The sequence below is a fragment of the Taudactylus pleione genome, unplaced genomic scaffold, assembly GCF_031769625.1.
Source record: "Taudactylus pleione unplaced genomic scaffold, aTauple2 ptg000095l, whole genome shotgun sequence".
In the NCBI taxonomy this organism is placed as follows: Eukaryota; Metazoa; Chordata; class Amphibia; order Anura; family Myobatrachidae; genus Taudactylus; species Taudactylus pleione.
The window spans coordinates 13,670,938-13,696,399 of record NW_028284497.1 but is presented as its reverse complement, the minus strand read 5'-3'; the positions used below and the strand labels follow the sequence as shown (position 1 = coordinate 13,696,399).

The window sequence follows — 25,462 nt, the reverse complement described above, 5'->3', positions numbered from 1 at the left end:
CGTCCATAATACGCGATGTAGGCGAAAAGTCTGGCAGGCGGAAAAGTATTGTGTGCGCGAAACTAATTGAATATGCCCCAAAATGTATAGTCACATCTCAAAAGATCTGGTGCTTATGGTTCAGATTACAATTCTGCACAGCTAAAATCCAATAGGCGTGCGTCCTATATAGTAGCTATTGATGTGTGATCAGTTGGTGTATGATAAAACAAGGCCTAGATAGAAGAGACTGCAATATGCCCACAGTGGGAATATGAACAAAAGTTGTCAGATCAATATATTTATGAATATAATAACTTAAGTCTTCAACAGTTTTGTTTTTATTGTTCTATTGTTCACATAAAAAAAGAGCTAAGAGAACCATGTTACTAGTCTTCTAAATCCCAGCATCTCCTGCAGGACACAGATTTTAGTACAGAGTACATCGCCATCCAGGACACCCTCTGTATTAGACAGTCTACTCCAGTAAGCATTGTCCAGACCAGAAGTCTTTCATTGTTGCGTTACAGGCCGATGGTATAGGAGCGACCAGTAGGATTGTGAATGGCAGAGCAGGTGGGAGATGTAACAGCCCACTCATACCAGACTTTTTTGCCATTATTACAGCGCCAGAATCGTACACATACTGTATCACCCTCCCGCAGTGGAATGGGTTGCTGTAAAATAGAGGACAGAATTTGTAAATAGACTCAAAGAATAAATACACTACATTTCTGTACAACATATTAAATACCTGATCTGTAAAGTAATACAAATAAACTTGTAACAAGTTCTATAGTTACACTTCCTAACAAATTAGCAAAGACATCCCAGGAGACAGTCACTGCGAGTCCCAGGTATGCATTGCAAATAACTTATCTTTTACAGCCAACAGCTGTCAAGTTAAATGGAATGGTTGGGCTAAAAGTACAGCTTTTAGTGTGCAATCATGCAAATTGTGACAACTGTGCAGACTAGTATTTATTCCTCTCAATTAAACCTACACATTCAGTAAATCATAAGATCAGCCATGACAGTGTGGCAAGGGCAGCTAAGCCTTAAGTGTGGAACAGCACACTGTACATAGATGAATGGTTCTGTAATTAACCCTTTAGTTTGCCATGAGCAGGGCTCTCACTTGAGCTACCCAGCCAAGGCGGTACATTTGGCTATTGCAAAAGCAATTTAAAATAGACCATGTAATAAATGTCTAAGTTACAGTAAAACAAACAAACAAAAAAAAAAAAACGTTTCAGGGGATCCGTTCAATCACAAGAGGCACATTCAGAGTGTGTATATTTTGCAGGGATAGCACAGATATACGGTTTGTGTAAGGTCACTGACCAAAATTGAATTTAAAAACGGCCACTTGCATTCATAACAGTTGTCCAAAAATGTGCCACTTTTGGCACAAGGTGCTGCTTTTTATTAACCAAACTTTCCATACACAATTCCTACAGGCCTCATTCTGAGTCACACGCAGCAGTGTCTATTGGCGATCTCCTGTCTGTGATAATGCAAATGACCTAGAAAACTCTGTCACTTGTGTTTATGTGTGTGGCCATATGTACAAGGACTGAGACACCCACATTTAGCGCCTGTGCATGCTGTAATACTGACTGTCCTTATATGCCACCTTCCATCACATTATTAAATACTGCACCAGCCTTATGGTTTCTCTGCCTGACCACAGCCTCTTCTGCAATGCGTCTTGCATTGACACTCCCAGAATGCGCCCTCTTAACAGCCTATTCTGCGTGCAATAGTAGCTGCCTCACAGTCACCGACCAGGAACTTTTCAACCACCTTTCAGGTACTGTCTGAATCGATCACAGCAGCACCTTTGTGCATACATCCTGTGTAACGCATGTGTCGTAGGGGTTTTCAGAAATTATTGTGCATGCGCAGTTGCAAATAATCATTCAACTACGTAAACATTGGAATTGTCTGCAGCTGTGAATCAGGCCCTATACCTTGTGTGTGTAGCCATTTTGATGTGTGGCTATCCACCCCTACCAATAAACGTATAATACCTCTCTTACAATTATAGTCACTACAGCCAAAGTACTTTGGGGTAAGAGGACGACTAAATATGCCCCCTCTAATTGAAATTAAACAGAACTTTGGATCATATGTTTTCTGATAGTAGGGGCACCTTTCAGACATAGAATAGAAATAAGAACATTTTTACAAAAAGTGGGAGCCATATGCCTTAACGCTTCCGACCAAAGTTCAGTTCAATTTAGGTAAAGTATTTGAGTCTATTACCTGGTGTTTACAATGTCAACTTACTTGATATTTGCCTTTATAGCCTCTTGTGGATATCATAATTTCTAATATGACCAGTTTTTCATTGCTTTCTAAATTCTCCTTTAGCAGTATCATAATGACCCTATTACGGATGGGTGGGGTATATCGAGCAGTCAGTCAGCTTTGAGGTAGCATTTATCAAGTACATTTTCATCGTTCCTGCACTCTTCACTGCGTGGTGCATCGACACCATGTATGTTACTTAATTTATACTTCAATAGTAGACGTCAGTATAATTCTTCCATTCCCCACCTTGTCTTTCTCTCAACCCTTGTCCCATTTGTTTACTCCATTCACCCTTAATTACAAACTTGTCCATTTTTTTTTTTTTGGTCTTTTTATATGTACTTTAGTGACAATATTTTATAGTTACATATGGTTGACACTCATACCCATCTGTTTGATAGGCTTCATATTTGTGATATCGAATATATTTTTACTATTGTGTTGTTCCTTTGCAATGCCTCTATAGAATGTTTATTAAAAATAATTCTTAAAAAAAAAAAAAAAAGTTTCAGGCTTTCATCCAGCTTAAAAAAAAAAAGTTACGTTTCTTGCCTATCAAAAACAAAACAAAACAAAAACTGACCTTGATTGGAAAGAGAATTGGAAACCAAGAAAACATCCCTGGAGAGTGTGTTTCAGGGCAGATACCTACAGTGGAAGACAATATTGGAATGTATTAAAAAATAAAGTCAGACAATTTTGAGGTTAGAAAAAGACTAAAGATTGTAGGAATGGGAGGAGAGAAATAGTTTATCACATGACCATCTGATTTACAAAGATTCAATACTAACTTAGCGTAACATCTTTATAGAGAACGGTCTGGAAATATCCCGCAAATCCATGCAGCACTGTATTCAGCTTTACACAGTATTTCAGGCAACCGTAACGATTATTATCAATCACAGCATCTGAAAAGAGAACACAGATTAGGTAAGCCTATAAAAACTGCTGAAAGGGTTCAATCACAGGATAAGGAAATCTAGACTTTAGGGGGTTAACTGAAGTCCAATATGCCTCTTTGAACGTGCTATAAAACAGACATCTGCTTACACCTACATTACAGATGTCTTTCCTTGAAAGACTAATGCTGGGTACACACAGGCCGACATAATGGCCATTCATATTGAACAGCCCGATATACAGTGCATCTGGAAAGTATTCACAGCGCGTCACCTTTTCCACATTATGTTACAGCCTTATTACCAAATGGCATAAATTTATTTTTCTCCTCAAAATTCTACACAATACCCCATAATCACAACGTGTCAAGTTTTTTAGAGCTTTTTCCAAATTTTGTATAAAAAAATCAAAAACCACTAAAAAAAAATCAAAAAAAAAAAATCACATGTACATTAGTATTCACAGCCTTTGCCATGAAGCTCAAAATTGAGCTCAGGTGCATCCTGTTTTCACTGATCATCCTTGAGATGTTCCTGCAGCTTAATTGGAGTCCACCTGTGGTAAATTCAGTTGATTGGACAGGATTTTGAAAGGCATACACCTGTCTATATACAAGGTCCCACACTTGACATTGCATGTCAGAGGTCTACAGACAATTCCTTGGACTTCATGCTTGGTTTGTGCTCTAAGACGGGATTGTCTCGAAGCACAAATCTGGGGAAGGGTACAGAAATATACTTGCTGCTTTGAAGGTCCCAATGAGCACAGTGGCCTCCATCATCAGTAAATGGAAGAAGTTCGGAACCACCAGGACTCTTCCTAGAGTTGGTCGGCCTTCTAAACTGAGCGATCGGGGGAGAAGGGCCTAGTCAGGGAGGTGACCAAGAACCAGATGGTCACTGTCAGAGCTACAGCATTCCTCTGTGGAGAGAGGAGAACCGTCCAGAAGGACAACCATCTCTGCAGCAATCCACCAATCAGGTGTGTATGGTAGAGTGTCCAGACAGAAGCCATTCCTTAGTAAAAAGCACATGGCAGCCTGTCTGGAGTTTGCCAAAATGCACCTGAAGGACTCTCAGACCATGAGAAACAAAATTCTCTGGTCTGATGAGACAAAGATTGAACTCTTTGGCGTGAATGACAGGCATTAAGTTTGGAGGAAAACAGGCACGGCTCATCACTAGGCAAATACCATCCCTATAGTGAAGCATGGTGGTGGCAGCATCATGCTGTGGGGATGTTTTTCAGCTGCAGGAACTGGGAGACTAGACAGGAAAGAGGGAAAGATGAATGCAGCAATGTACAGAGACATCCTGGATGAAAACCTGCTCCAGAGCGCTCTTGACCTCAGACTGGGGCAACGGTTCATCTTTCAGCAGGACAACGACCCTAAGCACACAGCCAAGATATCAAAGGAGTGGCTTTAGGACAACTCTGTGAATGTCCTTGAGTGGCCCAGCCAGATCCCAGACTTGAATCCGATTGAACATCTCTGGAGAGATCTGAAAACGGCTGTGCACCGACGCTTCCCATCCAACCTGATGGAGCTTGAGAGATGCTGCAAAGAGGAATGGGTGAAACTGCCCAAAGATAGGCGTGTCAAGCTTGTGGTATCATATTCAAAGAGACTTGAGGCTGTACTTGGTGCATCAACAAAAGTATTGAGCAAAGGTTGTGAATACTTATGTACATGTGATTTTAGTTTTTTTTTTTTTCCTCCATTAAAGTTGCAAAAATCTCAAAAAAAAATAAAAAAATCACTTTACACATTGTCATTATGGGGTATTGTGTATAGAATTTTGAGGAGAAAAATTAATTTATTCAATTTTGGAATAAGGCTGTAACATAGCAAAACGTGGAAAAAGTGACGTGCTGTGAATACTTTCCGGACTCACTGTATTGTGTGCGCGTCGGCCAGTGAATACAGACGATGTCTGAATGACGCTCACAGGCATATCGCACAAGCTGTGCTGCACAGCCGATGGCAGATGTATCCGCACATCGTGCTGTGTGTACGAGCGGTCAGATGCCAGCCCGTACACTTGCTGCACAGGCTACCTGCATTAATATTTTTTGGCTGTTTTTCCTTTATTGCCTGAGGTACCTTCAGTCAGACCAGTTCCACCTTTATCCTATAAGGTGTTCAACTTGCATTAGGGCTATTTGCCTACTGAGTATGTGTCTTTGACACTACCCACGTGGATTGGGGCGACATTGGCTCCCACAGTGGTAATTACTCAGGTGCAATGTGGCACAGCCGTGGCCACTCTGATTATGCTGTGTTCCTTTGTTGGCTTTTTCTACCCATTTACATTGCGTGACAGGTTAGTGATGTGTGACCTATAACGCTTCTTCTATAGAATGTGGTAGTTGAATGGCAGAGAAGTTTTTTGATACCTCAGCATAAGTATCTTTTGTTGTATACATGTGCCACGTCAGAAATTGGGACTTCTCCCTCTAGTATGTATCAGGAGTATGCTATGACCTACGCTCTACAGTAATCCTATAGACAGAGGCTGGTAGGTTGTTCCCGTACCAGTCTGAACCATTGGGTCCTTGGTTAAACGGATCAGTTCGTCCTACTGGTCGAGTACACCAGGTACAGTCTCCAGGTCTTTCAACTAGGCTATGGTGTGAGCCATTTTAAGTTACCTAACTGCTCGTCAGGTCAATGCGGCTTATGCGGTCCTCTAGCTATGTAAGCCAATCCAGTTCTTGTCCAACTCTTCTGACATCTCTTCAGGACTCTAGATCTCCAGAGTTCTAGATGTCCACATGCCCTTTACACTCTTCCTCCTATAGTGAGAATATATAGGGAAATGCTACCTAGTTCATCTCTACATGACCTACAGAGTGGATAGGTCCTGCTATGGTAAGAGGACTCTGGGGTTTCTTCCGGTAGATATTTTACCCCTGCTGGCTAGGTTTTTGAACAGCTATCAGGGTAGCCCCAGCTATGCCTTACAAGACTTGAAACAGCTGTCGGTAGTCGCTTGAAATTTTTCTTCTGGGGCTAAACTTTACGTCCAGGGCCCAGATCTGCACCTGAAATGCAAATTGACCGGCTTGACAGGGTGGCTTGAAACCCTTGTAAAATCTAGAGTTTTTTCGGACAGTGCACATCAGGATTTACCTCTGAGAGACCAGGGTCGCCAAGAACATATTCTTGGGTGATTTGTACCTCTACCTGGTCTGGTGCTCTGTACGGAACCTGAATCTGGCAGCATTCTGGCTGTTCTATTGGATTTAGATCTCAATCTCACTTCTCTCAGAGTAAGAAGTCTTGTGATGGAACAGATTGGAAGGGACAAAACTTAGTCAAGCTGTTCAGTTTTTTTTTCCAGGGGGTGTATAAAGACTTCGCATCTGTGGTCATCACCTCATCGAAGATACCATCTTCTCTATTACACTTCCCCAAGGGGGATCTCCAAAGTGTGGGGATCAATTATGTACAAAACAAGTATTGGACTGATAGCCACTGGGAACTTACCTCCCCACCCTAACCCTGCATGTAGAAAAATTTGTAGTAAATCGAGCACATGGTATTTTTATCCCAGGCTTTTATGTAGATACAGTGAGCTTTGAACATTATTACAGACATTCATTGCTCTCACCTTTATTTGGATGTTGGAAAGTGAAACATGGTAAGGGGTCCGATAATTGGTGGAAGTTGTGCAGTCTAACAACGTAGGGCATCTCAAACTGAGCCTGTTACATGGGAGATATGGTAGAACAAATGAATAGCAGGAAGGTACATTTCTGAATTACAACTATATAAACATACTAAAAGCATTTACAGCGTTATTTACAAAACTGAAATGCTTTTTATATTTAAGTTAAAACTTTTTTGTTCAGTCTAATGGGAGGAAGTGGATAACATGGGGTTTAGAGTGCAGTGACAGGCGCTTGGGCATTTTAATTTACAGTCAACATGTTTAAGTTATTCTTCATCACAGTTTTTGCCTGGGAACTCAATTTTGTCTAAAATGTAAGCCTTAAAGAAAAGGCCAGGAGTACAGAACAAGAGGGAGAGAAAAAAAAAACCACAACAACTTTCTCTAAAGAGTAATCCTAACTAGCATAACAGAGAGAGAACTTGGCGCCCAAAGAAAGCATCCTAAGAGGCTAAAATATCAAAAGACATAGAACCTAAGAAAAGTGTGGATAGAAGACCACGTGGCTGCCTTCCACAATTGTTCAGCAGAGGCACCACGACTATATGCCCACAATGGCCCTACAGACAGTAGAATGTGCTGTCACCGTGTTTGGAAAAGGGAGATCAGTCTGTGTGTACACCTGAGATAGTCATACGTAACCATTGAGCCAAGGTCTGCTGGTTAGCTGGCCATCCTTATTTGTGAAAACCATATAATACAAAAAGAGCATCTGATTTTCTAGATCCAGGGAGGTTTCACCTACAGAGAGGTCTGGAGCCTGAAAAGCTGGAACTACAATTTACTGGAAAACGGGACACTACCTTAGGAAGTTAACCCTCCCTTGTACGAAGAACAGCTCTATCCTGGTGAAAATAAAAAACATGGGAAGTGACAAGAGAGCGCTGCCAAATCAGAGACACTGCGTGCAGAAGAGATAGCAAGGAGAAGAAGAGTCTTCACTGTCAACCATTTCAAGTCTACAGAGACCAGAGGTTTAAATGGGGGTGCTTGTCCCACGGTGCTACCATGGGACAAAAAATAGGCTGAACTCGCAGAACTCCCTGAAAAAAATTCTAACATCTGGTACTGAAGCAATCTTTCTCTTGAAACACTGATAATGCAGAAACCTGCACTCTCAAAGTGGCCAGGCGGAAACCAAGATATAAACCAGCCTGGAGAAAAAGCCAGTGCCCGGGAAACCCTAAACACCTTAGGGTCATACTTTCTGTTGGAACAGCATTGACCAAAAGAATGCCAAACCTTGTAATAGATGAGTGCAGAGGCAGGCTTTCGTGCTCTAAGGATCGTTTGAATCACATAGCTGGAGAAACCTTTGGCTCTTAAAATGGAAGATTCAAGAGCCACGCCGTCAAAGTCAGACGAGGTAAATCCGTATGCCAGCAGGGACCCTGCATTAACAGATCCTGCCATAGAGGAAGAGGATATAGACTGTCTATGAATAGATTCTGTATGTTGGTGAACCAATGACATCCGGGCCAAGCCGGAGCCACTAGTATTACTGTTCCGCCTTCCTGCTTGAATTTCCTGAGGACTCTTGGGAGGAGGGTAATTGGGAGAAAGACACGCCAGCTTGAAGTCCCATCTTACTGCCAGTGCGTTCACGAATGCTGCTGATGGGTCTCTGGACCTGGACCCGTATCTGGGGACCTTGTGGTTGTGACGCTTAGGCGCTTTAGTAACTACCGGTCTGCTTGCAACAGCTGACTGAGCCATACACTGACTTGAGTGGGAATAAGCATCCATCCAGAAAGCATGTGAAGAATATGCATACATAGCATGCTGTGGGTACCCCATACAAAGAGGCAATATGGGAGTAGCCATACAATCCACATACTGCTTCATAACCTGAGGACAAGGACACCCAAGATGGCTCTTGTACAGTGACTGTTATAAAGAGCCAACTAACCAGTCAAGTATACCAGACAGCACACAAACCATCCTTTATAAAGTTCTGAGAATCCGTCAAACAGGCTTTACATGAAACTAGCACAGGGGCCTCCCACTCTTGATTCCCTTTACATTTTGACATGTCAATTATAAAGATAACAATGCAATGTAATGTGACAACTTTCACGAAAAACAAATAAATATGAAGTATAAAGAAAAAACCCACACCTGCTACAGAGGGATGAGGAGAAAAACAGTGATGGTTATAAAGGACAGTCAGAAATAAAAGGCAGTATTAACACAGCAGCTAGCAAACAGTCACAAACAATGCAGATGCAGATTTAGTTGCACTGGGCTCTGAATCAACTACTCAAAACACAATGCTTGGTAGGATATAGAGCACTATATACCTGGCCCATGGGAGAGGTATACAGGGAGACTGACCCAAAACTTCCTGGAGACCAAAAGCTACAGTAGCACACAAATAGTGGACTGTGAGCATCTCATATACACGAGGCGGGTAGGAGGAGCGACCCAGACCCGTGAAAACCTTTGATGGGACTGCGTCGGGGGAGGAGCTGCCAGGGGAGCGCCTACCTCCCCTAAGCTGCATCAACCAGCCAGGTATGCTGGCCTCGTGGAAGCAGAAGAGTCTGCTGCCGATCCCCGGGAACAGACTGTAAGGGCCTGGTGGTCTAGTGAGGATGCGGACAATCTAGGCCCTGACTGCAGTGGCTTCCGGTGAGTCTCCTGCACCAGAAGCGAGGAATCGCCTTACCAGACATCTCAGTGCGTCCAGGTCCCAGCATCGCTGCTAGCAAGCTCAGCAGAGACCCGCCGAAATAACCAGCCCTGATACTGGTGTTGCAGCCTGGCGGAGGTAGACTGAGTCGCAGTACATGCGTATTAATTCAGACGCTTAGTACTGCCAACCCAAAAACATAGAAAAGAAAAACATAAAATAAAAGCTTAGGACTACCTGAGCAGTCCCGTTACAACGGTGCGCCTGAATCCTGCCGCACCAAACAAACAACTGAAGGCCTGTGGCTGGGGGCGGGTAAATATGGAGGATAACCCCAGGCATCCTGGGAGCTGAAAGCTTGGTGCCTGGATCTCTCCAACCACATTACCCCATGGTATCCCTGTGGATCCCTATGGACCCTGAAGAAAAACAAATTTTTACTAGCATCCAATTGGAGAACACGGTCCCCTAAAGGTGTGTATGCTTAGAAGATGCAGTGTACAGCAGGAAATATGTAGATCATCCAATCCCTGTGATAATTCTAGTCCGACTATTGCAGGCAAAACTTTGGCAGGCCAGATTTCACAACCTGACGAACTGATGCCATTGATGATCGGCGATCCGTTGGCTGTTCAGGGAAAAGCAGTGTTAAAATTCCCGAAACTGAATTTATTGGTTGGGATCAACAAATTGAGGATTTCCAACACACTGGTTTTCCCAGACAAAAGGGAATTGGGGTAATTTATCACAGATATGTGGGCCCCTTATGTAGCCGAGTCACTGGAAGGATCTTTTAATTTTTTTAAATCCACCGATGCATCACTACAGGAGAAAACCGGTAGTTCAAAGAGAACAGGTCCAAGGACTTGACAGGTTGTCTACCAGAGACGCCTGCAGAACCCACATCAGGGAAGTGCTTTATCTTGTGGTTCAACCAAGAAGCCATTATGTCAATATATAGTTGCCTCCAACGGCCCAAACTATTTAAAGACCCTCGGGGATGAAAACCACTGCGATGACTGGAATGTTTTACCCCAAGACAACTGATTAATGCGGTCCATTAAAGTAAAGAAAAAGTATCCTCTTGACAATCAGACAACCCAGGAATTGTCCAAGACTGATCTCTCCCATACCCTGGCCAGACCACGCAGCTGTCTCAATAATCCTCACTTCCTCTTAACCCATCATCTCCTTGGAGGCTGAAAGGCCAGAAGATTCAAAAGAAATAGCAAGTACTAGAACCTTAACACAGCAACTTTACCCCAAAATGCTCAATTTATGACAAATTAATATCTGCTGAAAGGCCAACTTAACATTTTATTGTTTAAGATTACAAAAACTCTACATTGGTTACAATATTGATTTCATGATAAAAAGGGACAATGCAGACTCCTTAATGGTAGCTACATTGTGTACTAAAAAAATAAAATAAATAAATCAAAGATCCTTTTGGGTCATTCACTTACAATTCAGAGTGTAAAGCGGACCATACATTAAATTATTGACCCAGATTATTGGAACAGTAATCTGCTGGTGTGTGTGAGTAAACGGAATGTAGACTATTTGCTCACACACGCTGGTAAACAGGCAAAAACTGTTGGTCCATCTAGCTAGAGACAAACTTTTATTTTTTATTTTTTTTAATGCAATAATTTTTTTTATTGATTTTTAAATGCATAATAAATTTACATTATAAATACATTGTAAATAATACAATAAAAAAAAAACTAAGTACATAAATCAAAAAGATAAATGTGTGTGGTCTCACTTCACAACATTTAAATAACAAATGAATTACAGTATATTCCTTCCTTCACATGAATTGCAAACAGCAAATATATAATTTGACATACAAGTATACTGCGATGCCTTTTCACACGACAATATTCACGTATTTTGGTAACGTAACTCCTTGGAATTAAATATTGAACAGGTTAGGCAGTTATCCTTGAACAGCTATGTGGGGATTCGAGCCATCTTTCCCAGGTAGCATAGTATTTCTGCACTGCATTTCTGGCAGTATAAACATACTTTTCATGTGCAGCAACCGCCCCAACCAAGGATAACCATGTTCCCAGGTTTGGTCCAGAAGTCGCCATCCACTCCCTTGCTATACATACTTTGGCAAGCGTACAGAGATTAGTAGTGTATCGTATGGCATGTTTATCGATTGTGTCTGAATCAATCACTGCCAAAATGTATGTTGTAGGGGTAAGGATATCTTTAAGGTATACCCGTAGCAATAATAACATGGAGTACCCCCTGCCAAAAGGAATTCACCAGAGGACATGACCATATTAAATGCCAAAAGTTCCCCTCAGATGAATTACATTTAGGACATTTTGAGTCCGTCCTGCCCCCTATTCTCATTAATCAGGCGGGTGTCATATATACTCTGTGTATTATAAAGTATTGTATCTGCTGGTATCTAACGGACGTGGTAGCAAAACGAGGGCTAGCAAGAGCTGCTCTCCAATCATCCTCCTCCATTACTCCAACATCATTGTCCCACTGCAGTTTTAAAGATAACTCAAGACTTATGATGCTTGTTCAACAAGTTAGAGTAAATCCCAGATATTAAGCGGCCAGAGCCATCAGATTACAAAAAAGTTTTAATGGGAGACTCCTGTAGAGATAGAGGATCTTCAGAGAACTGGGCATTGATAGCATGTCTAAGCTCGAGGTATCTAAAGAAGAAATGGTCGGCAATGTCAAACTCTAGACGCAACTGGTGAAAGGACTTTAGCGTTTCTGCCTGAAATATCTGCCCAATAGACACTATACCCCACTGGCCCCAGGCCTCACCAACCTGAAGAGCAGAGAGCTCCCTGAGACAATTAGCATGAGCAAGAGAAGTATCTGGATCTATGTCCTCTGCTTGTAATAGACGTGAAACAAATCTCCAGATAGTGATGGCCTGCCCAATTAAGGGCATATTAACTACTTGTATATCATCACTCAGCAATAGTCGCAATGGAGATAGGCCTGTCTTATAGTGAGCCAGGAAAAGGGAAGGCAAGGAATTATCAGTTTTGTTATTAATCCATTCCCATACATGTGTCAAATGTGCAGCAAAATAATAAAATTTAAAAAAAAAGGGTAATGCATATTGTTGAGGGGTATTAGAGATCCATATTCCTAAATATATAAATGAAGTCACCCATTTTAAAGGAAGATTTATAACAGCAACATCAGGGCAGGTCCCCCTGAAGGGAAGGATACATGATTTATCCCAATTAATTAATAAGCCAGAATATTTTCCAAATAAGTCAACCTCTAAAGCCTTAGGCATAGAGATATCAAAGTGCGTGACAAAAAGTAGTAGGTCATCCGCATACAGCGCAATTTTATCTTCCCTTGATCCTAGCTGAAACCCATGTATGTCAGCGTGAGTTCTAATCATGCAAGCCAAGGGCTCAATGGCCATAGCGAACAGGATGGGTGACAGGGGACATCCCTGCCTTGTTCCCCTATACAGAGAAAAGGATGTGGACATAAATCCGTTCACCGACACCCTCGCCACAGGGTCCGTATATAAAAGCTTTATCCACTTAATAAAACCCGGGCCGATACCAAAACATTCCATAGTCTCCTAGAGAAATACCCATTCAATCAAAATGCCTTGGCGGCATCCAGTGACACGATAATAGTGGTTTGTGGGTCCCCACATTTTATCTGTAAGTGTGTAAATAACCGCCGTAAATTTATTGCCTTGGACTTACCGGGCATAAAGCCTGTCTGATCAGGGTGAATCAATTGGGTTATGACACGGTTAATCCTGGAGGCTAATATTTTTGCAAGGATTTCTACATCTGTAGTGAGGAGAGAAATAGGTCTGTATGATTCAGTCCTGGTAAGATCTTTACCTGATTTAGGCAAGACAACTATCAGTGCCTCAGACATAGAATTTGGCAACATATTGTTCACGTAAATTTTATTAAATAGCTCCAATAGTTGAGGTACAAATGTTTTGTTATTTTTTTTGTATAACTCCGGGGGACCCCATCTAAGCCATCTAAGCAAGGGGCTTTACCATTTGGGAACGATTTTAGGGCCACCTCTACTTCCTCTAATGTCAATGGGGAGTCAAGAGAGTCGCTTGCCTCCGGGGAGTGTGTCAGGAGTGATGCAGCAGACAGAAATTCACGCACCTCCTGTTGGGAATGGACCAACCTAGATTTGTAAAGGTCACAGTAATATTTAACAAATTCCTCCACAATATCTGGGGTGTGCACATATTCAACGTTATCTGACCCAACTAATTTTATCACTGTAGTGGGTGACTTGTTCAATTCGGGCCAAGTTAACTAGATAAGAACCGGGTCTATCACCTGATGCATATTGCAAGTGTGAATTAAAAAGTAACTTATATTGGGCTTTGTCCATCAAACAATCCTTCCACAATTTTTGGGCATCCCACCATGCTTTTTTATTTAATTCTGAACAGTCAGCAATATAGGCTAACTCCAAGGATTTACATGAAACCTCCAAATCCATTTCAACATTTTTATAGGAAAGCTTCAAACCAGCAACTCTTCGAATAAGAGAGCCTCTGAGAAATGACTTAAAGGCGTCCCATAAAACTCAAACAGATGCAGTACCACTGTTTAATTAAAAAAATTCTTTCCACTCCGCCTCCAACTCCGCTCCAGTGCCCAAGCGTGACAGCCAAAACTGATTACATTTCCAAAATTGTTAGCCCCTCTGACCCTCTAAGTCTAGACTGATTGTTATTGGGCAGTGGTCAGAAATCCCCCTGGTCTCATATGTTATCTTGTGGATTCTAGGCAACAAATCTGGTGTAGCTAAAGCCAAATTAATCCTGGAAAATGTTGAATGTGTGTATGAGAAGCAGGAATATTGTATCACAGAGGGATACCTCACCCTCCAGGCATCAACTAGGCCCATTCCTCCAACAATAGTTGAGAAACTTGTTCCCCTCCCTTGTGTAGCTGGAGCAGACATTCTATGTCTATCTAACAGATGGTCTAATATGTTATTAAAGTCCTCCTCCACGCATAGAGCTGGCGTTCCCGGGAATACGGCCAAGAATTCAGCGACCTTTTTGAGATCATCATGGGAGTACGGTGTTGGGATATATACCGCCAATAATAATAAGGATATAGAATTAATTTTACATTTTAAGAACACGTATCTACCCCATGCATCACACTGCACCTTTTCCAAAAGGAACTGGACAGATTTCCTCACTAAAATAGACACACCTCCACACAGTGAAGTATGTGAGGAGTGATATGTCCATCCTATCCATGGCTTCTTTAACAACAACAATTTCCCACCCGTCAAATGAGTCTCCGTTATTTTTCACCTGTCTGTACACCAGCGATCTCTTAACCTTATCGTTCAAGCCCCTCACGTTTCAAGTGAGAACATTAATATTGTGTGAAGCAGTAATTCAGGCAGATATAAAAATATTTAAACATCCATGAGATTATATGAAGAATGAGTATGTGACACCACAAAAAATAAAAGAGAAACCAATACAATTGAAAAGAAGAAAAAAATAAATAAACAAACTATCCCATATAACTAGCATGGGCCCATCCCCTATAACACCCCCCACCCTGTATACCAGACCCAACCTAGGCATACCTTGTACCTGAACACCTCTATTCCACACTACAAAACTAAACTAGGCTATACAGAGTATATTACCTTGTTTATCAAACCATAAATGGAGCAAAAAATATAATGGCTAAAGAACAAAACACATAGAAGCCTCCGAACACAGAGTTTTACCCCGGGAATATAAACAAGTCTGAAAGAAAATATAGTATATATCATCTGATGTCTAGCCAGCAGTGAACAAGAGAAAGAAAACATATCAATTTACCCATATGGGACAGAATAATACAATCACTGAAAACACATTACCAAATTGTGGATATATAATGTTAGCAGCAACAGGCCCTTATATAAATATAATGATTTGTCAACATCATATCAACATCGTTATAGCATGAACCATAGTTTTGTAACCACATATAATTGGTGAAACTCAAAATAAGATACCAGGATATCAATCATTAGCCAGTGCTTCCCTGGCTGGTCTGCGGTGGTCCAGCCACAGTGCCGCTTCCTTCGGAGTCGTGAAGTATTTGGTCTCACCATCAGCAATGACACGAAGCTTGAATGGGTATATCATGGCGTATGAAATATTAAGATCACGTAACCGCCTTTTAAATCGGAAGAAATTGGGCCCTATATTTTTGTACTTCCATAGCGAAATCCGGAAATACGGAGACACGAGTCCCGTTCCATTGTAAAGGGCCGTTAGTGCGGGCCAGTCGAAAAACAGAGTCTCGATCGTGGAAGTGTAAGAACTTCGCTATTAGAGTATGTGGCGGCGCCCCAGGCGGCAGGGGTCTAAATGGCACCCGATGAGCCCTCTCAATTGTAAAATAAGATGAGAAAGAGGTAAATCCGAACGTATCAGAAAGCCATTTTTCAGGATCAATTCCCTCCTCCTTCTCTGGCAACCCCACAAAACGGACATTACTACGCCTTAGGAGTCCATCCATGACGGACATTTTCCTCTGTATAGAGACAAGCTGGGAATCCATACAATCAACGCGGACGCCTAAAAGGTGCCACTCTGTCCTCTAAAGTGGAAGTGAGAGTCTCCACCTCGCCCACTCTCTCACGCACACACTGCAAATCATGGTGTATAATTGAGAGGTCAGACTGTACTTTCCTGATCTTCTCTGACAGCCTAGTCTCACAAGCCGTCACCGCCTCAAGAATACGCTGAAGCATAGCGTCAGACCGCTCAACTGAGGTTGCTGATTCTGCAGGGCATGTAGGAGGGGATTTGTCTCCCTGTGCAGCAGAAGTGGATTGGGCAGGAGGTACTCTGGGGAACTTTTCCAGTTTAGCTGCAGCAGCTGAATTCTTCCCCATCATGAGTATAGATGGGAGGAGCTGTTTAATGTAGAATATGGCAAAGTACTGTATTATACAGGTGTAAATATATGTAACACCTCCTGCTTTATAATATTCTATCTATGAGGCACACACAGGCACTGTGTTTATAATAGCAGTAACTGCCACCAGGAGACAGGGTGTAAAATGATGAACTGGGGCTGCATATGAGTCACCCTGCGGTTCTGGCACACACAGCCCTGCAGTATAGAGAGCCGAAATGAGTGCTCACACTGTTCAGAGAGTTCGACTCACCGTCTGCCACGCTGGGAAGCCGCAGGATGTGACCCCTCCCGACTCTGAGGAGCCGCCACGCAGACACTGCTCCGTCAGGGAAAGATGGCGCTGGCGGTGCACGTGATTCGGCCCCGCCTCACTGCTGCAGCCTCATGCCAGATAAGTCAGCCGACCTGTCCCCTCAAACGCTGCTCGCTGCAGTCACCACACCATCCGCTGGCCCCACGCCGGTTTTCAATCCCGGGGGAGCGATCAGGATGGATAAATAGGAAATAGTGGTCCGGAGAGCTCAGCCAAACGCATGTTACAGCATGCTCTCCGTGGCCACGCCCCGACATCAAACATTTAATTTCTCAACACTAGTTGGGTAATCATTTTAGAGTAGGGGGAAAGCTGGACACTTTCACGTCAACTGAACAATATGTACAGAAGGCGGCAGACACTTTGTACACCCATTACTGCTCCTGGCGCTAACTGACTAATGGCAGGAAGGGGGAGCAAACAATGGTAACCAGGGGTGGAGGAGAAGGGGGAAAGCATTGTGGCTACCACTGGTGACTTGGTTGGGAGGAGGGGGATAGGGATATGTAAAAGCTATTTATTTTTTTATTACTTTTATTCTCTGTTTTCACAATAGAAGAAGGCTGACAAGTGTCTTCTTTCTTTAATGAGGGCAGAATCTTTCATTTGGATAGTTAGCTAGTCTGGCGAGAAAGTTGGTTCAGTTTATGAAGTACTGTTTTAGACAGACAGTTGTTTAGTTGGATGAAAGTCTATAGTGTATGGCCAGCTTGAAAAGTGCTCAGTATAGACCAATTTCTAGATTCCAGCTCTTATCTACACTCTGACCTTCCAAACTATTCACTGAACAAGGAAACCTACTTAGAATAAATATTTAATATAAAAAAACGCAAAAATGCTGCAGCTCTGGGTCAAGATAACCTGTCAAACTTATTGCGGTTTTGGGTACATTTTTCAATGCTTTCATCAAGGATTCCAAATTTGATAGCACCACTACCAGGGCAAACATTGTGGTAATCCCCAAATGAGAAAATCCAAATAAGTGTGGTAATTACTGGCACATCATAAATCTGGATGTTAAGTTTTAATTGCTAAAATTCTGGATAACAGATTAGCCAGAATTAGTGGTTAACCTCCCTGATCCACCTGGACCAGGTGGATTTTGTCCATGGTTTGCAGGCTTGATAAATTACTCATTTGACCAGTATCATCTCCATGGCAATAGCACTAGATGCTAAAAAGCTGTTCAACGTTTCCTGGCGCTTCATGAAAAGGTCTTTTCATCATTACAGTCAGTGGCGTAATTATAAATTTTGCTCCCCCATGCCAAAAAAGTTTCAGGCGCGCCCCCCCCACCCAAAGATCAAAACACACCCAAAGACTACGTTTAAGGTGTGTGGTTACATGATACAGCAACGTGCCTTACACATTATGACACACTAAGTAATGCCACTTACAACAGTGTGCCACACCGGAATGCCCCTTACAACACAACACATTATGCCACACCGGAGTGCCCCTTACAACACATTATGCCACATAGCAATGCCCCTTACACATCCCACACAATAATGCCACATATAACACATAATGACATACAGTAAAGCGCTTATAACAAATTTATGCCATGCTGTAATGCCCCTATTTCACATTATGCCACACTAATGCCACATACAACAGATTATTCCACATACAACACATTATGCCACACAGTAATGCCCCTAATAGCACATTGTGCACACAGTAATGCCAAATACACATTATGTCAAACAGTAATGCCCATTACATCCCACCCTGACAGATCTACTTCACCAACCCACCCTCCTTTCTGCTCCTCCTCGTAAGCTGGCATCTGTAGCCAGGAGACTAGCTCCACATGCCGGAGGAGCGACCCTGCTCATTCTTCAGCCACCAAAGGAGTGTGGCACGAGTCTGGGGAGACAGACAAATCATCAAGTGAAGTTGGAGATGGGATCCTGACCATTGGGACAGACTGTCCGACTGGAAAGGCCTTTAATGAAACCTGCCGAAATTCACGGCCTCAAATTCGAGGCCACCATCCTGCCCAGCAGATGAATACAGAGATCCATTGACACCTTCTTTGGCTTTTGAACCAAGTGGACGAGATCCTGAATCCTCTGAATCTTGTCTTCTGGCAGAAAGATTCTCTGACGTGCGGTGTCCATAATCATGCCCAGGAACTGAAGATGCTGGGTAGGCACCAGGTGGGATTTCTTGAAGTTTACAATCCAACCATGCTGGATCAGTACCAGATGAGTCAAGGCGACGTGTCGAAGAATGTCCACCAACAGGGCCTTGATGAGAAAATCGTCCAGATACGGGACAACAAACATGCCCTGGGACCAGAGATGGCCGGCAAGAACAGCCAGCACCTTGGTGAATACCCTGGGAGCTGAAAACAATCCGTACAGAAGGGCCCGGAACTGGTAATGAGCATCCATTATTGCAAACCTGAGATAAGCCTGATGCGGTTTCCAAATTGGGATGTGGAGGTAAGCATCCTTGATGTCCAGGGAAACCAAGAACTCTCCTGCCTCCAGTCTTGCGATCACTGAATGCAGGGACTCAATCTTGAAACGGTGAAATACTAAATAACCATTCAAGGTTGACCCTCCAGAACTGGAAAAATCACTTCGGAAATGAGAAGCTTCTAAAGTGTAGGGCCATTTGCTTTTGTGGGGTAACTGGAAGAGCTGTGGTAAAAAACTGAACTTGAGGGAAATAAAGAAACTGAACCTTGTAGCCGAGAGCCACCAGATTCTGAACCCAAACATCCGAACAAGTCTGAAACCAAACGTCCTTGAACAGAGAGACACGCACGACCACTGTGGGAGCCCCCAGGTGGGAAGGAAGACAGTCATGCTGCAGGATCTTCTGCGGTCTTGGGCTTTGGACGATAGGCAGGAACCAGCTGACGTTCTCTTGATTTGCCTCCACGAACTGCTGTTGTCAATCCTCTTGGGGCTGCACAAAATCGGGCAGGGTATCGAAAGGAAGGCCCCGAAAAGGGCCGCCGAGGGGCCAAGGAGGTAGATGGGAGGAACGGGCTCTTCCCCCTCCCCCCCCAAAAGCTAAAGCAATCCATATATCCAGCTCCAGCCCGAATAAGACCTCGCTAGTATACGGTAAGGTCTCCCACTCCCACTTGACTCAGGATCAATCTGCCAAGACCTAGGCCAAAGGGCTCTGCGAGCCGCAATCACCGAGGCAAAAATCTTAGAAGAGACCTGACCTACATCCATAGAGGTATCCCTCAGATACATGGCTGATTTTCTCATGTGTTTAGGCAGGGGAATCAAATCTTCACACGGAACATCTGACTGAAGTCCTTCCACCAGCTGCTCCACCCACTCTTCCACAGCTTTATTAACCCAAGCACCAAACAACGCTGGTCGGTGAGATACACCAACTGCTAAGTAAATGGGTATTCTCCAATTTTCTATCCGAGCTATCCCGCAAGGACATGGCCCCTGGACCCGGAAGCGCCATCTTTTTTGGATAACCTAGAAACTGAAGGATCCACCGGAGGAGAGGTCTCCCCTTTCGCCCTGTCCTGAGATGCAAAAGGGTAAAGAGAAAATGCCTGGATGTCTGAAATATCTTATCAGACTGTTTCCATGCTGCTGTAAGCTGGTTTTCCAATTGAGGTGATGAAGGGAAGGTAACTGCTAACCTCCTCCTCTTGCTGAAGAGAGCAACATCATGCGAGTCTGCATCCCCAGAATCTGGGATTTTAAGCTGATTGCAAACCGCTAAAATAAGCGCCTCAACTCCCTGCGCCCCTGTATCCTTCAAGGAAATATCCTCCTCGGATTCCACCTCTAACCCCCCTTCTTCATAAGGATAATACTCCTCCTCAGTCATTCCCCGACTGTAATACTGCCGGGAAATTACGCTCAGAAGCGGGACGTTTTGCCATACTAGCAGAGCTCCTGGAAGAGGAGCATCCTGTCCCCCAGCCGCTCTAATGTAGAAGAGACCCGAGTTAAAGCCTCCACAGAGCAGACTAAACCCAGAACCAAAGTAGACTCCTGGGAGCGGTCACCTAGTCTCTCTCTGGTAGACAGCCATTCCTGAGATAACTTAGACACAGCCCCAGCTAATGTAGCAACCCATGCCGGAGTATCAGGAGTAGCAGTAGCAGATACACATCCTCAGTCTCACAGCTCTCACACAAAGCCCCACTGTCGGAGCGAGCATGTCAAAAATCTTCTGGCTACCTGAAGGATTACCCTTTCCTGACATGGTGTAACACATACACACACCAGATCAGAGACAGAATAGGGAGAAAAAAAAAAAACTGCAGGCTGGAGTCTCACTTGAGCAGAGAGCACAAAGGGGGAAGAAGTCGTGAATCTTCCCAAATTGGCCTGAACCCTCCCTCACCACTACCCCCAGTGTAAAGCAGAGGTCCCAGGGGAGGATGTACAGCCTGTCCGCACGCTGTCTCAAGATGGCGTGAGACCACGGGAAAGAAGTGCGCCAACTGTGGAGGGAGTATCACTTCTCGGGCTGCAGATGCTCCAGGCCATTGGGCAGCCTCCTTTCAGGCTGAACTCCCCAGCACACGCATCTGACCATCAGTGCATGATTGGCGCGCCACCGCTAAGCCCCGCCCCCAGCCAGACCCACTCGCTGTAGCGGCTTGCTAATGCCTGGCTCCAATTAGTGCACCGGGTGTCACCCGCAACTTAACTACACCGCTGCTCTCCCTGCTAGCCATGGAAAAGCAGCTCAACTCACAGTTGCTCTCACCAGCCAGTGCGTGGGAGGCAGATAAGGGTCTGATGACCCTGCAGCTGTAGCGGGTCCTGTCGGAGGCTCCCTCGATGAAGGCGGCGGCTGTAAGCAGCATACAGCCGCCTGTTGCAGCCTTGTTTGAAGCTCAAGTAGTAAAAAAAATAAAATAAAGTGAATATGGCTTGAAACAGCCTTACAAGCACCCGTCTCCATGGGCACTTTGTCGAAACTGGGTCAGGTGGGGTATAGAGGGGAGGGGCCAGTTTCAGGGAAATTTAAAGTGCCAGGCTCCGTAGAACACTCGTTTATACCCCAGTGAGACTAGTGTCCCCTAGGAAGAAGGATAAATAAATTAAAGGTAATAGACTGCTTCAGTGTGCGCTCTAATTCAAGATGAATTGGTCTAAAGCGAAAATGTTAGACCCTTACTTACCCTAATCACTGTAAAATAACAGTCAACTCATTTTAAATGTGAAAATGCATGTTCCATATAAATCCGTCAAGGAGGGTGTTCTCTGAGCCGCTGACCGACAGTTATTTAATAAGAACTTATTAACACAAGGGATGTTATGACACTATAGAGTGAGTGTGGGTAAGAATAGAGCCTGAACTAGTTAAATAATAGTCTTTCCTCTTCTATGGATTCTATCTTTTGCCTATACTATATAGCCTATACAAAATTTCTAACAACTGCATTCTCCCTCAACATACTGGATTGTGCTACTAGATCCTTTAACCTCCTCTTCCCCCCTATACATTAATGCCAACATGGAACACCCAAAATTCTCCCCCAGGAACGGATCAGAATGCATTAAACAGCTTTCTCTGAATAAACAATTCCAATATCTTCAAATTCAGAATTTACCATTCAGACTTTAATTCTCGAACATTTTGGGAACAGACTAAGCTGGAATCTGTATTCTAGCTTTGGTTTACTCTCTACCATATAATTAACTTTTGCTATTGAAAGGAATATCTCCCAAGAAGTAAGAGTTAACATGAGAACGGGAGGCGGAGGCCTATGATGTCAGATTATTGTATTTTGGAAAAGTAGCCCCTGCTCCCCCCAATTAAAGAAGCCATCTGGCAATTGGAGTACATACTGGCACTATTGTCATAGCAGACCAGTCCACTGGCATCTGGTTGCCTTAACTTGCCTCAAAACTTTAGTCTGTGATAGGTCACTCTATTCCCTGTAGCTGGGTGGCACATGAGGTTCCCCTGATAGTGATAAATCCTTTCGACAGGACAATGCTCTTATTGCTATTTTCTCACGTTCTGAATTGATGAATGTAAACTTTTTCCCTTGCATAGTTATTTCATATGCTGGTGTGTGGATTGGCACTATTACCCTCCTCCCTTTTTGGCAAACGGGTCACTTTTTATATTGAAGAAAAGTAAAATAAATGTGTAAAGAGGTGGATACCAAAAGCAGCCTAAGAAAAAGAGCACAGATCCTGCAACCACAACATTGAGTGCCCGGGCAGTCAATGAGTTATACAGGGGAAGGTGCTTGATTTTTTAAAATCTGTTTATTGAACAGCAAAATACATTACACAAAGAATAAATTACTATACAGTATTTGAGCAGATGTCTACATTATTACTTGACAGAAAGCAAAGATAGAGGTTGCTGTTATTTTTAATTTTACAATTACACAGATAAAACAAAATGTATGAATAGAAAAACTTTACAAATGTGGATACATTTTTCCTAAGGTGTAAGAGTTAGGGGAGATCTCTCAACACATACATCAAATATACTGAGCTACATAAGCACCATATACAAGTAAACAAATTAAAAGTATCAAACCAGCAATGTGGCGCAATATATAATTCACCCAAGTCATGACGGGAACCAACTAGAAGGGGGCAAGATTAATAGCCTAAGGAGACCAAGATGTAAAACAATTCAAACCACACAAAGATAAGGGGGCATATCTAGGTACAGATACACAGCAATCTGAAATAGGTGTCCCATCACTACTCAGTAACAATGTATTGAAATAAAACAAAATGATCCATTAGAGAAATTAAAATGGCGTGGGAGAGTACATTAAGAGATATGTCACGTGCTTGAGCTTTTTGATTGTAAATTAAAAAAAAAAAAAAAAAGTGTCCAAGCTCCTGACGCCATGCTATATACCCTCCAAGGTATCCACAGTCCTCCATACTTAATATTAAAAAAAAAAGAAAAAAAAAGTAACTTACCTCTGGATCTCTGTCCTTTTCTCTGCATGCTCTAACCTCATTGTACAGTTTGGAGGAAGATATTGGGGCCAGATAAGAGGTGTACTCCCCTGGAATACTAACACCACCCTCTGTCAAAATAAGAGCATGAGAGATGCAGAAAGCTAAGATTAAAAACAGATACATAAACAGAATAGAGAAATAGAAGGACAGAAAGAACTTATACCAACAGTAGATTTAGGTGAAACATTCCCACAAACACAAAAACAGGATTTTAGTACTTACCTATAAATCCATTTCTCAGATTCCACAGGGGACACTGGAGCTCAGGACACTGGATTATAGACAGTGGTTGAGTAGAGCCTGGCATTTTAAACATTTTAGAAGTGTGACTGGCTCCTCCCCCTCTATGCCCCCATCAACCCCAGTTAAGAAACTGAGCGGAGACTGAGAATAAACAGGAGAACACCTGCAAAATAAAATAAGCTCCCCAGGAGAACAGAACAACACACGGCAAGTACCGCAGTCAGTCACACTACAACAAAAAAAATTACAGAAATTGCAACAGAACTGGAACAGAAATAGTCCAACGAAATACATTGAAGCAGCGCTGGGCAAGCGTCCAGTGTCCCCTGTGGAATTCGATAAAGTACCAAAATACTTTTCTCCTTCATCCACTAGGGGACACTGGAGCTCAAGACACTGGGGACGTCCCATAGCTTTCCTCCCGGGGAGGGATTGGTGAGAATGCTGAGAAATCTGCAACACCTTGCGGCCAAACCTAGACACGGTTCGCTTTTACAGTTTTGATACCTTTGTTGCTTCAAAGGTGTGAAGAGAAGTCCATGTAGCAGCACTACAGAGCTGAGAGGCTGAAGGTCCTCTGCGCGCAACCTAAGAAGTTCCCACATAGAGCGTAGAATGCGCAGAAATGGACAGACTGGGTCCGAGCGCTGGCAACATAAGCCTGCCGAATAGCCAGACGAATCCATCAGCCCAAAGTCTGCTAGGATGCAGGCCAACCCTGCCAAGCTGCATCAAAGGGCAAATAAAAGAAAAGTAAAGCATCGGAGAGCCACCACTATATCCAGGAGGTGCAAAGCCCCTGAAGAATCCAGGAGAACCAGGACAAATCGACTGACTGATGTGGAAGGCAGATACCACCTTCAGCAAAAAGGAAGGGCAAGTACGAAGTTCCACCCGGTCTTCATGAAAATCAAGATAGGGAGTTCAACAAGATAAAGCCTCCAACTAGGGCACACCTAGCCAAAGCTAGGGCTAACAAAAGAACCAACTTCCAAGTGAGAAACTTCAAATTCACCTCGTCTATGGGTTCAAAAACAGTGGCAGGACGAAAGGAGAGGATGAGATTGAGATCTCACGGAGAAGTAGGCGGAACAAAAAGAGGCTGGACTCTAAGCACCCCCTGAAGAAAAGTTTGAATCTCGGGAAGAAGAGCCAAGCAACGCTGAAAAAACTATAGATAGGACCGAAACCTGTACCTTCAGCGACCAACTGCAGGAAAATCTTGGAATGTAGAGCCCACTCCCTTGGATGAAGGTCCTGACGGCTGAGATAATTCACTTCCCAGTTGTCAACTCCTGGGATGAAGACTGTGGAGATTGCCTCTACAGGTTGTTCTGCCCACTGTAAGATGAGACTGGCTTTGTGCATTGCCATGCGACTGCGTGTTCCCCCTGCTGATTGATGCATGCCTCTGCTGTGGTGTTGTCGGACAGCACAAGAACTGGCAACCCCAGCAGCAGAGGAGCTGCCGCTAACAGCGCATTGTAAAACGGCCCAGAGTTTGA

General features: G+C 43.4%; 1 protein-coding gene across 1 annotated transcript in view; it reads right to left on the bottom strand.

The window, feature by feature from the left end:
• Positions 1-297: 297 nt before the first annotated feature.
• PRMT5 (protein arginine methyltransferase 5) overlaps positions 298-25,462 on the bottom strand; it is a 55,785-nt gene continuing 30,620 nt past the window's right edge. The window contains exons 13-17 of the mRNA XM_088470235.1: positions 23,673-23,782; positions 6,810-6,903; positions 3,087-3,203; positions 2,879-2,943; positions 298-656 (exon numbers count right to left, since the gene is read on the bottom strand). Of these exons, the coding sequence (XP_088326361.1) occupies positions 504-656; positions 2,879-2,943; positions 3,087-3,203; positions 6,810-6,903; positions 23,673-23,782 (539 nt within the window). The 3' untranslated portion in view covers positions 298-503. The remainder of the gene's footprint in view (positions 657-2,878; positions 2,944-3,086; positions 3,204-6,809; positions 6,904-23,672; positions 23,783-25,462) is intronic.